Genomic DNA, 16,190 nt, shown 5'->3' with positions numbered 1-16,190 from the left:
GGTAGGGGCTAGTGCCCCGTGGGGTGGCTGTGTGAGGCATGGGCTCTCTCCTATGGGGCGGGGGGTGGGGGCACGGTGAAGGGGTTCGGGGCTTGGCGGGGGGGGCGGGGCTGAGCGCTCGCGCAGGTAATAGATTGAGGCAGGCTAAGGCCCTCTGATTGGCTGTTACGCTAAAAAGGGGCGGAGCAACAACTCTGCGGCTCTTACACGGCGTAACTGGCCGTTTTCTCCACAACCACTAAAAGTCGGGTCCCGCCTTCTTCTTACAGCCCCTCTCGCATTAGGGGGAGGGCTCTTACGTCATTAGGAAGCGCCGTAATGTCCGGCGGTGAGGCGGTTGTGGGCCCCGTCACGTGGTGGTAGTGGGCGGCTCTGCAAACCCGTGTCGCTTGCTTTGCCGGCGGGTTGTTATGACGCAGCAGGGGTCGGTTGAGGGAACAGGGGGGCCTGACAACGGCAATGACCATCTGCCACTTCTTCCTGCAGGGCCGCTGCCGCTTCGGCGAGAGGTGCTGGAACGAACATCCCCGCGGCGGGGGCCGCTCGGGCCCGGCCGCGCCGCCCTCCCAGGGTACCCGCGTCTCTTCTCCGCTGCCTACGGGCTCCGGCGCCCTTACAGAGCGGGAGGGGCCTGGCCGCGCTGCTGGGACCTGGCGCCCGCGGCCATCGGCCCCCGCCTGCTCTTTGCGGGCGGGGAGCCGGCGGGTGAGGGCTCCGAGCCCCGGGTTCGAAGCGGCTGAATCTGTCGAGGCCCGTGGGGAGCCGGCCGGGTCTCAGCGCCCCGCTTCGCGCGGCGGTTTCAATGGCCAAACGAGTAGGACCCTAACTTCCCTCCCCCCCCCCCGCATGGGGCTTGTGCCAGCCCCTTCCCCCCCCTCCCCCCCCGGCAAATCCATCCCCGCGCGGCTCACTGCCCTGCGTCTGCCCAGTGCCGGGGGCCCTCATCCATGGCTGGGGCCCTAGGCGCTTTCAGGAGGAGTAATTACCGGAGCTGCCCTGTTAGCCGGAGCTCAGGTCTGACCCGTCCAGTATCCTGCCCGCAACAGGGGACAGCTTGCGAGGAGCCCTGCCGCGGGCATGGGATAACCTGCGCCCAGAGACGGTTCTTCCTGACTCCTCTCTCTCCTCTTCCTCTTCTTCCCCCCCCTCCCATACAGCGGTTGGCTTCTGCCCTAAAGCGTGTAGACTTATATCCCTGCCAAAACTCCTCTCTTAACGTTGACTATTCTCATTCTAGATAGTCTTGTCATCTGTGTGGATACCTAATTATTGACAGGTTTCAGAGTAGCAGCCGTGTTAGTCTGTATTCACAAAAAGAAAAGGAGGACTTGTGGCACCTTAGAGACTAACAAATTTATTTGAGCATAAGCTTTCGTGAGCTACAGCTCACTTCATCGGATGCATTCAGTGGAAAATACAGATGAAGTGAGCTGTAGCTCACAAAAGCTTATGCTCTAATAAATTTGTTAGTCTCTAAGGTGCCACAAGTCCTCCTTTTCTTTTTATTTAATAGGTTTCAGAGTAGCAGCCGTGTTAGTCTGTATCCACAAAAAGAAAGGAGGACTTGTGGCACCTTAGAGACTAACAAATTTATCTGAGCGTAAGCTTTTGTGTTGTACTTTTCAGTGCTATCATGTACAGCTGGGCTTGGTTTACTTGATTCATGGTAGTAAGGAAACTGTAAAATGTGAAAGAATATTCTAATTGTTTTTTCTTTTTCATTGTAAGGTACTGGCAGAGGAGGATGGGGTGCCCATAACCAGAGATACACCAATGTTGTCCAACCTTCTAATTTCTCTAAACCCACTACATGGGGTGGCAGCAGAGATGATGGAAAGGCATTTTTTGGACCCTCTAATGACTATAGCGCACCAGGCAGTGGCAATAAAAGTTCAGGGTTTTCTCAAAACAGATTCTCTGCATTAAGCTCTGAGCAAAATATTGGCAATAGCTACAGAGATGAAGAGGAGAAGCTTCTGTAAGTCCTTGTTCTGTCTTTGAGCATCTAGAAAGTATTTAGAAAAATGAATTTTAAAAGTGTAGATTTGTGTGGAGACACTTGTGTGTATTATGTAATTTCCCCATAATGAAGTCTAAAGAGGCTTCTTCTAATGCATAAATATTTATTATACATTATAGATCATTTTGTTAATATGAATGTCTTCACTAGGGGGTAATAAAGAAGTGTGTTTGTAGTGGGATTATTTTCATGGGACTTCAATAGAGCTGGAAGTAAAACCTCAGTGAACCTTGCATTAAAATGCACACAGACAGCCTTTATAAACTTAAATTGCTGTTTTAATAACTTGCATTTCTCTTTAAAGATGATCTGCAAAGGGGAAAAATTGTGCTTGTCGTCTTTTTTTTTTTTTTTTTTTTTTCCCTCTCTGCTTTATTCTCATCCATAAAGGACACCTGGAAGGTTTTGCAAGTCTTTTATTTTAAAAAAAAAAAAAAAACAAAAAAACAAAAAACAACCCTGCTTATTTTCCCCCCCTCCTCCCCCCGCTTGTTTTGAACCAAAAAGAATCAGGTTTTGGATATTGGATGACTGGGAGTACTGGTAGGATTTTTGTATCTCGGGTATTAAGGAATTGAGGTACTGGTTGAGGCCAGAAGTGGCTTTTATTTTCTTTTTAGTTAAACAGGTGTTCTGAAAAAGTTTTAATGTACCTAGATCTAGGGGAACACTTCCTTTAAGATTTTGATGTGCCAGTCATGTTAATTAAGGGCTGAGAGCTCCCAATATGCATTTCAGTCATTCAAAAAGTTCTCCAACAACAAAGGAAAGATTTGTCTTGACTTTCCTGACACTTAAGGAGAAAACAAGTAAACCCCCCCCCCCTTCTTAAGGAGGAGTGGGGGGGAAATCAGACATTAAGAAGGGCAAAAACTATATAATGTCATTTTTTTTTTTCCCCTTTGCAGGTCACTTTTCTAGAGTAGGATGAGGACATTTTTTAAAATCCTTAAAAGCTGGTATTTACCTAAATTTTGGTTACCTCATATGAATGTGGTTTTTTTTAATTACAAAAAATCCAGAGTAATAAAAGCAAATTTCAAATACTTAGCGATCTTTACTCTACACAGTGCGGTATTCTTGCTTTTGCTCTCTTCAGTGTTTGTTTCTAAATGTTCTCCTTCCATGTTATTTTGTTTCAGTTAATTGTCCGTTATCCCTATTATTTCATTACTTCTACAGTATATGGACTTCTGTATTCTCTAAAATTGACATGAGACAGCTGTTTTCCACTAGTCAGAGTCTTTCTGCATTTTACTTTTTGCTGCTATACATATTAGCTTATTTTTATAGAATTACCTTTGTAATTTTCAAGGTTTCTCGAATAGTAATATTGAGATAATGATCTGCAGCCCTCAGAGGGAATTGTTTAACGGGAAGTATGCGCTTCAGGCTGCCAATCTTTTTTCCAACTTGCTTAATTCATTATGCAATTATATACTTTAGCAAAACATTTAAAAAGCGCCCATTCCTATAAATTATCACAATTCACTGAGAGCCCAGTTCTCCCACTGTTCATGGTGAGGAGTGCCTTACTTCAACATGTGTAAACCATTAACTTCTGTGGTTTAGCTTTACTACTAGGATGTGGAAATACTTACTCCATTCAAGTCAGAGAGACTGCTCGTGGAGTACAGTGCTGCTCAGGGTGAGGGAGTGTGTGAGAATCTGGCCCTGAATTATTTTAAAGTACCTTTTTGTTCTCTTTTTTTTTTTAATCAAATAATTAGTCTTATTTATTCAATTTTTTTCTTTGTTTTGGTATAATTTTTCTAGTGAAGGCATAATAAAGGACATGGAAGTGTGGGAAACTTCAGGACAGTGGATGTTCTCCTGTTACTCATCTGTGAAAGAAAAGCCTAACATCTCAGGTAGTAACTTCCCTAGTGTCATCATACATTTATTATTACCAAGAATGTTTCTCTCAAGGTGACAGGTTTCAGAGTGATAGCCATGTTAGTCTGTATCAACAAAAACAAAGAGGAGTCCTTGAGGCACCTTAGAATTTCTGAGGTGCCCCAAGGACTCCTCGTTGTTTTCTCTCAAGATATTGCATTATATTTATTTTAGGGTCCAAAAGAGTGCCAGTTGCTTTGTAGAAATGCACAAGAGAAAAGCTCTTCCCCTAAAGCTAAAGCCTCAAACCTTCCACTTGTTTCACCTATGTGGAGATCTTGCAGGATCTAGACTTAACTTGTGATGCAACAAAAAGGAAACGATAAAGTGATATGGTGCCTCATTTTTGGCATGTGCAACCTTGAGGTTCTATTACAAGTGACCTTTGCATAAAATCATAGAATATCAGGTTGGAAGGGACCTCAAGAGGTCATCTAGTCCAACCCCCTGCTCAAAGCAGGACCAATTCCCAATGTTTGCATCTTTTCAACCATACTGTAACTAATAGACCTTGCTGCAACATCCATGATAAGTCAGTCGTAGCTTCATAAAAGTGCTCTCAAACAATATATCTTTCTCTGAGGATTTTGATTGTTCCTTTTCTTGCAGGTTTTCCAGACTTCTCACCAGAAGAGTTGCATCTTGAATACTATAACTGCAGAGCAAACAATAATATTCAGAACTATGTAAGCTTTTTTAAAATATTGCAAACTTTTCTGATGTAACATAAGCACTTCAGAGTAGTGCTACTTTTAATAACTGTACAGTGGTGGCTCATTTGATTTGTGTAACAAATTCCAAGGAATTTTTAGAATGCCAAAATACACTCTCAATGAATTGGCTGTTTTTAGTTATACTGTGCATACTTTCCAATTTCAGTTATTAATTTCACTGAGAACATTGGCCAAAACTGTCACACCTTGGTGCCTAAAATTAGGCAGCTAAAAAAAGTGGTTTGATTTCCTAAAGTGCTGGGCACTTGCTTTGTTAATGCTGCTGCTCCATGGGAAGCAATGGGAGAGGGCCTCTACCTAATCCCACATAATTAAATGTAGGGGCTGCTCTTTGCCTAGATTTTCCTCTGTTCACACTTATCCTTACTTCCCAAGCTGCTTCTCTGCTAGCCCTTAGAATCTTCTCTGTACTATTTGTGTAACTGCTTGACTCATGGCCTGAGAGCTTGACACTAATGTCTCTGCTGCTGGGTAATTTGATATTGATGTGGCAGAGCATAGGGCACAATGAAGATAAACTCCATGTACTGTTTAAAGTTTACCCTTTAGAGCAGAGGACTTGTACCAGTACAGTTAAACAGCTATTCATTTTAATTTGATGTCCTTGCTGCTCTTAAAGCCACGTAAGTATCAAGGGAACCAGCCTGGCAACGGAGACAATTTCCCACTGGAGTCTCATAGTGGGAATTGGGCTGCTTGATAGATGTGGGGAAATAAAAAAACTGCAAAGGGAAATAATAGGTAGTGGCAGGCCTACCCTGAATGCAGTCACTACACTTAATTTGATCTGCTACAGTCAACCTCTCTTGCAGTGTCAGCAGCTCAGATTTCCTTGGGAGGAAAACAGCCACCTGAATCACTAATCATGCACTTAATAATAATAATAATTAATAATTAATAATAGTTTAGTTTTATAAAATGATGTGCACTATGAAATGGTACAGTGTTCTTGCTGGTGAAGATCTAACCATCAGAGGAGTGAAGTTTTGGAATAGCCTTCCAAGGGAAGCAGTGGGGGCAAAAGATTTATCTGGCTTTAAGATTCTACTCGATAAGTTTATGGAGGAGATGGTATAATGGGATAATGTGATTTTTGGTAATTAATTGATCTTTAAATATTCAGGGTAAATAGGCCTAATCCCCTGAGATGGGATATTAGATGGATGGGATCTGAGTTACCCAGAAAAGAATTTTCTGTAATATCTGGCTGGTGAATCTTGCCCATATGCTCAGGGTTTAGCTGATTGCCATATTTGAGGTCGGGAAGGAATTTTCCTCCAGGGCAGATTGGAAGAGGCCCTGGAGGTTTTTCGCCTTCCTCTGTAGCATGGGTCACTTGAGGGAGGATTCTTTGCTCTTTGAAGTCTTTAAACCACGATTTGAGGACTTCAGTAGCTCAGACATAGGTGAGGTTTTTCGTAGGAGTGGGTGGATGAGATTCTGTGGCGGACTAGATGATCAGAATGGTCCCTTCTGACCCTAGTATCTATGAATCTAAGAAGAGGACAAAGTCAAAAAGTGTGTGTGTTTGAGCTAATTATATGGGTTTTGTACCACCTGCACCAGTCAGGTTAAAGTTTCATCCGTGTCCTTTCATAATACAAGTTACCCAATGTACAAATGACTAAAGGATGACTCAGTCAAACTTCTCAGACATGAATAGGTTAGTTCATCTGTATTACAAACGTATTGCGCTGTGAAGACTCCCTTCTTGTGAGCAGTTTTTTTCCTCGTCTTTTATTCAAAAAGTCTTCCTCTATACTGCTGACAAAGTGTTTTGGTTTTTTGTTTGTTTTCTACAGCTATATCAGGAATGCCTCCTAATGTAGATACAGCTTATACTGGCAAACAAGTGCTTTTCCAGTCTAGCTAATATCGGTTTCTCGAATGAAGTAAGCTATATCAGCAAAAGAATTTGGTACTGGTATAACTGCATCTACGCTAGGGCTTTGGTTGTTTGTTTTAAAAATAAATTAAATCCCTGACTGACATTACTATAGCAGCAAAAATTCCACAAGTAAACCTCGCCTTAGTCTCTGTCTCCAGTCAGAAAAATGTGTCCATTGGAAAGAACAGAGGGGTATAGAGTCAATCTGTCTTTTACCACCATTCTTGCTTGTTAAACTAAAATCAATTGCAGTAGTATGGTTAATAATATAGCTGTTTATAACACCCTCAATAATTCAAGCATGTTATTTTTAAATTTGTTTTCCTCTGTTCTTTCTCAGTTCACAAACAGGAAATTACACTATTGCAAGAGATTCATTTTATAGCACCCTAATGACATCCGAAATCAAATTTCTCTTTGAAAGTATTTAACATATTGCCCCAAGTAACACCTAGTGTTAACTCACAGAAATTAAAGGAAAAATATTTTTTTGAAAAAAATTGTGTAATTAACATTTTGTGATAGTCAATTACGAGATTTCCTTTTTTGTGTGGATATTTCACACACAGGGAACTGAAAACATTTTTTTAAAAATAGAAGAATGTTGTCGTAAACCCACAAATTACTGACATTGAAACTACCTTACTTCAAACCTTTTGTAATTGACTAGATTTCAAGTTAATTATCTTCCTTTAAGTACATTTTGGATATTGCTGCAGTCCCAGAATCTAATATGGTGGGATTATAAAAGCAAACTCTGTTTTATTCTGGAATATCATGATTTGGATGCCCAGTCTAATCTGATTGATGTTGCACAATTTTTCTTCCCCTTGGGACAGCATTTTAGCAGGAATTGCTAATATCACTAGTCTTATTAGACACAGGAAGCACTTAACATTAACAGGAAGCACCAGCATTTAACATTTAGCATGAACACTGCTTCTTGGGAGGCAGGAGAAAATTTTGTCCCACCAGAAGCATTGTTTAGTATTGTCAAACAAGCCAGTGAAGATATTAAAATAGCAGAAGTGATTAGAGAAGGCTGAATCGTACAAAAACAAAGTATAACCGTTTAAAGATATTGATACTATATGTTTTTGTCAAAGTTGGAACGATTGCTTTCTCAAATCTCTGAAGTAAGCCTTCCAAATATAACTTTCTAATCTAGTAAATGTTTCACATTTAAGGAAAAAAGAGGTTTAAATGTACATTTATTTTTATCACCTTTGCATGTTTTTGAGTATCTGGTATTGCTGCTATACTAAAGTTTTTGTAAAATCTTTAATATTTAGTAAGCTATAATCAAACTTTATGGTGGTGGATAGTGTATTAACTGATTTTAAGATTTGTGGGAGAGCATCACTGAATATTTGAATGCAAGTTCATGAAGTTGTCAATATGTCATAATTATTTACCTTATATATAGTCCTTTCATGAGATATTCTCATTCAAATCGTGTTTCATTCATAAACTGAGTCAAAATATAAACTAGGAATTTCCCAGTCTGTCTTATAAGAGCTGATGTAAGACAATATGATCCTCCAGCATGTGACCATGCTGAATAGAATTGCTGATGTTTGTGGTGTTTATGATGATGAGACCCTTTGAAAGTGTGCAGAGATTTTACTAAAAGATTAAACATTCCACTTTCACAGGATGCTGGCACATCAAAAGGCTTTTCTTATTTTGACTTTTATGGACAGTTAAGCTATAGCTACTTAAATAATGTGCTTTCTCATTTTGTTAATTATACTAATGTGGAATAGTGATGTACACAATATTGTGATGTGATTAAAACATTAGATAATCATTACTAAATACCTTTTTCTATTATTAAAAGTTTAATTTACTGTACTTTAGCAATCAGTACAGAATTGTGTGTAGTAATCCACTCTGCACTTTAAGGGAATTGATTATATTAGTGAATTTAAGTCCTTAATTTGCAAGTATGGAGTGATAGTGCTAAATTATTCTGAGAGAAAAGGGGGTGTTTTTGCTAGAAAGCAACAGGAGCTTTAGGTGAACTGTTGGTACTTTAACTTCATGATTCAGCACATACAATGTCAACTATACCAGCAATAAAACAAGGATTGAAGAGTTTTATTCTTGTAGAGCTAGAATTTGGAATTCCTCTTTTAATACTACTAATTGGTTAAACTTGCATTAAGGAAAGTATCCTGTAGTTTCTCATGGTTCATATGCCTGCAAAGTAATATGCTTGGTCTGAGAGCAAGTGTGTAAAGAAAGTTGAAGGAATCTTGAGTTTCAGACTTGTACTTCCCCCACTCAAATATGTAGCGTGGAGGTTTTGGGAAGGGGTAGGTGTCTTACTACTTTTGGGCTAGTGGGGTTATCCTGTCATAATTTGAGAAAGCTATGCCTTTTCAGTTGAATCATGAAATTACTCAGTATTGCCATTTCTTATTTGCATCATTAATACTGACTTAAAATGTCCTTTTTGTCTTTTTTTTCCTCCCCTTTTTAGATAAATTCAGTCCAGCAATTAGTAAACCGATGGAGAAATAGATTGCTTGAGCTGAAGACTCTAAATACATCTACCAAAGCAGCATTAGTGAGTGTTACTGAAAAGTAAAATATATGTTCTCCTCCTCCTAATTTTAAACAAATGTTTAACTTGGATTCAAGATAGTGTTAGACGCATCATGCCAAAGTATGCTACACATACCAAAGTTAGTTGTTTCACAATGATTGTTAATGAACCAATTTCTAAGACAATAATATGGGTGAAGAAATGGAATCCGTATTTGCCGACCTCATGAATTGATCTTAGTATAGCGATCTGGCAAAAGTTCCATGTGTAGAAAACACAGATAATATAGTCCATAGGATTTAGCCATCCATCTTCTATTTACATTAAATTCTAAATCCCCCTGCTTGGCTCTGAAAATTTCAAAATTTTATTATTTAAGAACAAGTACTTTGCACTCATTTAGGATGATCTTGCTTGGTACTAAATAACCAAGACTTGAAAATATTTGCTGTCTGTCTATGGCAATTTTAATAGAAGATATGTGGCTAAAACTTCTGCAGTACTTTGAAAATCTCAACTATGGTGTTTATCTTCCATATTACTGCCATGCAGGGGTATCCATGTCAAAGGACCTGGCCAAGTAGCAGTGAGAGAGGCACGTTGATAGCGGTCTGGAGTCAGGTCTTGGATAATGCTTTGGGAACATATGTGGGGGTGGGGGGAGAGTGAAGAATGACAGAACAGATGGAGGGTAAGAGAGAGACGATGGTGGTTTGGATTTGAAAACAGTGTCACCCTCCACCCATACCACACAATATTTTTAGGCTTGGCATGATATGACAACCTATTTAAAAGAACCATGCCAACTAACTTCTTCAGTTCAAACTAGTTTTGACTTCACTGACTTAATTATCAGAAGTATTTATATTATTAGTTATAAATCTTTATAGAAAGACACATTTTCTCACTTTAAAATGTGAATCCTACATTTACCTTTTTTGAAAAGGTATCTGAACTGAAAAATGTGGTTAATCAACCATTGCCTGCCTTTGGATTTGGTGGACAACAAACATCAACCTTTGGATCATCAAGTAAGTTTTCTATATTAATAGCTAGCTGTAAAATATTGCCTTTGTTTTTCTGCAGTATTCTGGTAAGTGTTTTAATATTGCAAGTGTGCCTGTTCTAAAAGCTTCCGTATGTGTGTTTTTTATAATTGCAGGCTTTCCACGCAGCAGCAGCAGCAATAGGAGTGCCAGCAATTCCTTCTTTAAATCAAATACTGAACTTGTCAGTGCATCCTCTGGAAGCACCACTGCATTTGGAAGCTCTTCTATGGTTCCAGACCCTTCAGCATTGAGTGTGACATCTTCCTCAAGATCAGCCCCTTCCATTGCCTTTGGCAGCCAACCAGCTTCTTCTGCAGCCTCTTTTTCATTTAAAAAGCCTGAAACTGCAGGTGGTTTTGGAGCTTCTGGATTTTCAGGGTTTGGCAGTTCCTCTGCTCTAAACTTGTCAAGCACAACCGCACTTCCAGCCTTTGGAGCTGTTAATGCAGCAGTTGCTGCCCCTGCCTCAGAATCACGTAACTCTTTATTTGGACAGTCTGTTAGTGCCTTTGGATATAATGTAGCACCAGCACCTCCTGCAGCCACAAGCATTGTTACCTCAGATAAGTTATTCACACCAAAGACTGATCTATCACCTGAAGAGTTGAAGCAGTTTGAAGCAAAGAAGTTTACACTAGGAAAGATTCCTATAAAGCCACCACCAATAGAGCTTTTAAATGTTTGAAACTATAACATGTACAGTAAGCAAATTCTGAAATTAAACTTTTACAGAACATTATTAATTTTCTGTAAGTAGGCAACTTGACACTTTATAATTCAAATGTATAATTTTGAGGTTTGGCACCAAACTATATAGTTTCTTGTGAGTTAAATTTTAATTTCCTTTCTAAGGCTGCTCCAGGAAGGTAGGATCCCAATTGTAAATATTCAAATATTCTTTGTTTGCTTTGGAAGAGTCTTTAAAACCAAAAAGTTTACAATTGAAAATGTGTTTTTTTTTATAGCAAATTCACAAAAATACAGTGATGTTAATCTTTCCTTCTCTGCTGTGAAAAGAAAATCTGCAGTGGAATGGGAATACTTTTGAGCTATACAGTCAACCAACTGATAGCGAAATGTGTACAAAGTAAAACTGCTCTAACCCTCAAATCACCTCCTTTCCCTTGCCGCCTTTTGCCTTTAAAGAAAGGAACATGCTTTCTTCAGCAACTGACAATTTTACTGGGTGCATCTGTGAATTGGAGACAAGTACAAGTGCTATCTACTCAGAGGCTCTAACCTTGTTTTTTCACCCTACAGTCAGTTCATAACCATAAAATTTCAAAAAGAAAAGGAGGACTTGTGGCACCTTGGAGACTAACAAATTTATTTGAGCATAAGCTTTCGTGAGCTACAGCTCACTTCCACTTTAGTTTTTTTTAAACTAAAAATTTAAATTTCCAAAAGAACTTTATTTTGGAACTTTAAACAAGAAAATAGACTTCTTTTTTAGAAAAAACTTGAACTTTTTTCAAAAATCCAGCATGTTAAAATCAATTCTCTCCCATGAACTATTTTACAGGGAGGAAAACAGCAAAAAAGGTTGTGATTTGACTACGGTCATCTGTGTAGTGTGTTTCAGAGTAGCAGCCGTGTTAGTCTGTATTTGCAAAAAGAAAATGAGTACTTGTGGCACCTTAGACTAACAAATTTATTAGAGCATAAGCTTTCGTGAGCTACAGCTCACTTCCAAGAACTGAACCCAGATCTATTGCCTTAAGCACAATACCATTCTTGCCGCAGCTCTGCCACATACTATGTGACCCTGAGCAAATCACATCACTTCTCTCCGCCTTTAGTTTTCCTATCTGTAAAATGGAGGTAACCTCTTGAATATCTGTGAATGGAAAGACCTATGTAAGCAAACAAGCCTTTCTATTTCCCAGTTTACAGTTAGTGCATGGATTGGTATACTTTTCTTATCGCTGATAGTCATAGGAGGAACCTCATAAATGTGTGCTTGGGACTGATTGTCCAGAGCCATATTCTGATTGGCTGGAACTCTCCATGGAAATGTCGCAGCTTTGCACCAACTCACATAAATAGGCCCTCTTCAGCAAGCAGGGAAGACTCTGCATAAACAAGGAGTGGAGAGAGAGAAACCTAAAATTCTAGTGTATTTGGTTGTGTTTTTTTTGTTGTGTGTTTTTTTTTTTAAAGGGTCTGAGGAGAATGCATGATTATTCTAGGAACCACTTTTCATAGTGGAAGGATAAATTGTACAAATCCTTCCTAAAACTGGCTAAGATTGTTTTAAACTACTGAGCCCCTCATGCTTTAATTGGAGAACAAAATAATAAACCCACTCCAGGCTGTGCATTTTTAAGCTGAGGTAATTGGGCAGTTTGAAGACATTTTGCCTTAAATCTTAATATGGACCACATAGCCTTTGCACAATTAACTAATACTAATTTAATACAGAAGGTGGCTTGTTTAAATAAGGACAGGTTTCAGAGTAGCAGCTGTGTTAGTCTGTATTCGCAAAAAGAAAAGGAGGACTTGTGGCACCTTGGAGACTAACAAATTTATTTGAGCATAAGTTTTTGTGAGCTACAGCTCACTTCATCGGATGCATTTGGTGGGGGGGGAAAAACTTTTTCCACCAAATGCATCCGATGAAGTGAGCTGTAGCTCACAAAAGCTTGTGCTCAAATAAATTTTAGTCTCTAAGGTGCCACAAGTACTCCTTTTCTGTTTAAATAATGGGAGTGAATTTGGTGTACATGAAAGCAAACTTGAGACAAGCAGGGTATAGGTATGTACTATACAGGCTTACCACAAAGGGTGTCAAGCCTGATCTTCAACAGCTTCTCCTGTAGTTCTGGGTTGTTTGCACAGAATTTCTGGTGACTTTGATATAGATTAGAAGAATGGAAGCATTTTTTTTTCCTGACCCAAAACAAGTTTTGAACTGTTCACTTTTCAAAGGAAAAGCTATTACTTTTCACAGCAGCTAGGTAGCCCCTAAGCATAATGTATGTTTACATAACATGCTGCATCTTTTGAATACTGATACTTGTACAAATTAAGGCATGCACATTTTCATTTAGAACTGCCATAGCTATGGGTTTCTTAACACAGAAGCAATTGGTGTAAGATTTCTACTTGGAGAAGCCAAGGCACATACCAGAATTAAGATTGAAATATCCTTGCTCTAGGACGTACCAGATGATGAAACCTACTTGCATGTCAATTGACTTGCCTTTGTAATTCTAAAAAAATGCACCCTCATGGCCTTCACTGCCTCACTTTTGTAAAATTACTTGTAGATAAAAACCATGACAAAGACTGTTAGAGTAGCTTTAACCTTGGTGCTTAATTTAGAAAATGGAGTCAGTAGTTGGATGGAAGATTTCCAAGGAAAAACGAAACCAGGTGCTCCAGTAAGAGATGGTGGTGATATTCTTTCTGTTAAATTAGTGTTTAAACCCATGCATCATGGTAGACTGCACGAGAGGTTATAGTTTGAAATAAAGCTTTAAACATGAGCTCCTCCTGGCATTAAAGATCCCCTGGCATGTTTTAAAAGAGATTCATTCTTAACCATTAAAAAGAAACAGGAGTACTTGTGGCACCTTAGAGACTACCAAATTTATTTGAGCATAAGCTTTTGTGAGCTACAGCTCGCTTCATCAGATGCATCTGATGGTGCCACAAGTACTCCTTTTTCTTTTTGCAGATACAGATTAACACGGCTGCTACTCTGAAACCATTCTTAACCATTGTGTGCTGGGAAAATTCCACAAAGGTGATTATAATCTAGAAATTACATGTATTTCAACTTTCAATACATTATTCTTCACATCTATCCTAATGGTTTGTCCAATTAAATGGCTGCTATAGTAATGACAGGGATCCTTGAAGTAGCCCAACTGAGGATGGGCTGCATCTGCTAAAAGCTTAAGCCACCTTCATAACACTGAAAAAATGAGGCCACTACAAGAGCTTTTAGCTGTATTTGCAGTGCAGATGATCCTTATAGCTGCTTAGCATTGAACTTAAGTGCTGAGCTGCTTAAAACTTTTAGCCCCGTTTAGGGTGTCTCACAGGTTGCTACTAAGCTGCTTTAAGAACTTTTAAGGGCTTATGTAGCCAAGGGCTTCTCTGAGCTGCAGTGGTTTTGCATACATACCACATTCTAAACAGCTATACGACACTGTAATTTGGAGTAGAAAAATCTTGCATGCAGCCAAAATGCCAACTTTGAAATGACATTTTTCAAAGTTGGATGATTATTGTGTCATGCTGAGGGATTTAAAAAAGCCAAGTTTTCAATTTTTTAACTTCAATTATTTTAAGGCTATAAGAAATGTATATAAGGAATGAAGGTACAATTCCTTATCAGGGCGTACAACTGAGGTGGCTTTGATCAACTTCCTTTAAGATTAAAAACAATCCCCATTGAGCTAACATCCCACCTCTTCATCCCCAATCAAAAGTGGTATGAATAACTAAAAAGAAGGGGCTAAATAGAAAATTGGTACTGGTAGCAGTCTAGCATCTGAGTGTGGTGGACTATACAACAGAAGCCAAGACAATGCTAAAATGAGTATAAGTATTATGACAACTGTTTGTATTATTGTAGCACCTAGGAACCTATCTTGGACCAGAACCCTATTGTGCTAGGTTCTGTACAAACACCAAACAATGAGAGAGCCACCATCTCAAAGAGCCTAAAATCTAGATATAAGACCACAGCAAGAGAGGGCAAAGAAACAATGAGACATTATTGTCTGAATAGACAAGATTGACACAGGCTGTGGGAAGGGGTAGAACACACTAGCAGAGTGAACAATATGATGGGGGCAAGCAGCATGTTAATCCCTTTATATATTGTGGAGGTGGGTTTTCTTAGAAGGGGGATCAGCTAAGTTGAAGGGGGTGAGGAGGAAGAGGGGGCATGGCAGGTGTGGAGTTAAGAGATGGTGGGGGAGGACTGGAGCAAACAGTCAGTCAGTACAGGGCAGAGAAAGTCAGAACAACATGCTACTGACATGTCCAAAGGTCCCTGCTTTGGCTGCTCCTGTTCCTACCAGCTGGAGTCTCAGTGGCTGGCTGCTCTCTGCAGTTATTCCTCAAGGCCATTGGGGAGGAGAAGCACCACCTGTGTTCTAGTGCCCCCCGACGAGGGTGGTCCACTCTGGGGCTGGGGCAAGAAAGAGTGGACCAAGTTGGACCCCCCTTTACTCTCTCCCCCAGTAGAGCAGTCTCTGCTTTGGCTGCTCATATACCTACCATCTGGAATCTTGCTAAACTGCATAAGACAGATAACTTCTTCAGTCAGTCAGTCAGTCTATCCAACTGAACAGTTGTGTACAAAAATCTTTCCCCCACATGTACACCCTGTCACACTGCCCTTATTAATCAAGTACAGTGAAAGCAGAACAGGATTTCAAAATTCACTGTCAACATGGGGAAGGGGGCGAGAAACTCCTAATTCATAGCAGTTATATCCCTCTCTTGTCCTCCTGATGACTAGAGAGCTGCCTCTTGTGCCTACCTCCTTGTTTGGCTGCCATACAGATAGTCATAAAAGTTTGGACTTGACATATGGAAAAGAAAATGGAGCACGGTAGCAGATTCACTGATCTCATTGTCACATTTAGCTTTAGGTCAGGTAATAAGAGTTTAAAGATCACAGTTCAGGGGTATAAGAGATTTAAGTGTCTTGATTGCTGGCAGAAGACTAGATACAAATGTAGAGTCAATCGCTCAACCCAGGGTCTGGCTCCATGTGATATTGAGTATTTCCCTTGTTTTGATATAACAGGATTTATGAGTCACTGAAATTCCTGTGGTGTGTACGAATAACTAATCTGAAGTTTGGTTCATTGGAGATGATGGTGCAGTTCACAGATAGCAGCAGCTATGGGCTGGCTGTACGCCCAAGAGATTCATCATCCAAAGGTATCCCTCTACTGCACAAGCGAAAGGACCAGATTTAATGGACAACAACTGGATCTCTCTCAAGGCTTATTCAACCAAATATTAGTAGCAGCAACATGGGGCCTCAAGTGTAAGCAGTTAAAGGGGGAGGGGAAATAAGAGGCTT

The 16,190-nt window shown here is 39.9% G+C and overlaps 1 protein-coding gene across 2 annotated transcripts; it reads left to right on the top strand.

Annotated features, from left to right (window-relative positions):
- Positions 1-272: 272 nt before the first annotated feature.
- NUP42 (nucleoporin 42) lies at positions 273-11,109 on the top strand. 2 transcript variants are annotated; one of them, XM_038388317.2, is made up of 7 exons: positions 273-571; positions 1,729-1,978; positions 3,797-3,891; positions 4,526-4,602; positions 9,024-9,110; positions 10,036-10,120; positions 10,252-11,109. In XM_038388317.2, the coding sequence occupies exons 1-7, from the start codon at positions 460-462 to the stop codon at positions 10,821-10,823; spliced, it is 1,278 nt and encodes a 425-aa protein (XP_038244245.1). In that variant the 5' UTR covers positions 273-459; the 3' UTR covers positions 10,824-11,109. The 2 variants fall into 2 exon arrangements, with proteins under 2 accessions (XP_038244245.1, XP_043365120.1); XM_043509185.1 differs by having other exon boundaries at positions 386-509.
- The last annotated feature ends 5,081 nt before the right edge of the window (positions 11,110-16,190 follow it).

Source organism: Dermochelys coriacea, chromosome 2 (assembly GCF_009764565.3).
Source record: "Dermochelys coriacea isolate rDerCor1 chromosome 2, rDerCor1.pri.v4, whole genome shotgun sequence".
NCBI lineage: Eukaryota > Metazoa > Chordata > Testudines > Dermochelyidae > Dermochelys > Dermochelys coriacea.
Note: the sequence above shows the minus strand (reverse complement) of the source record. Positions and strands in the feature narration are given on the sequence as shown.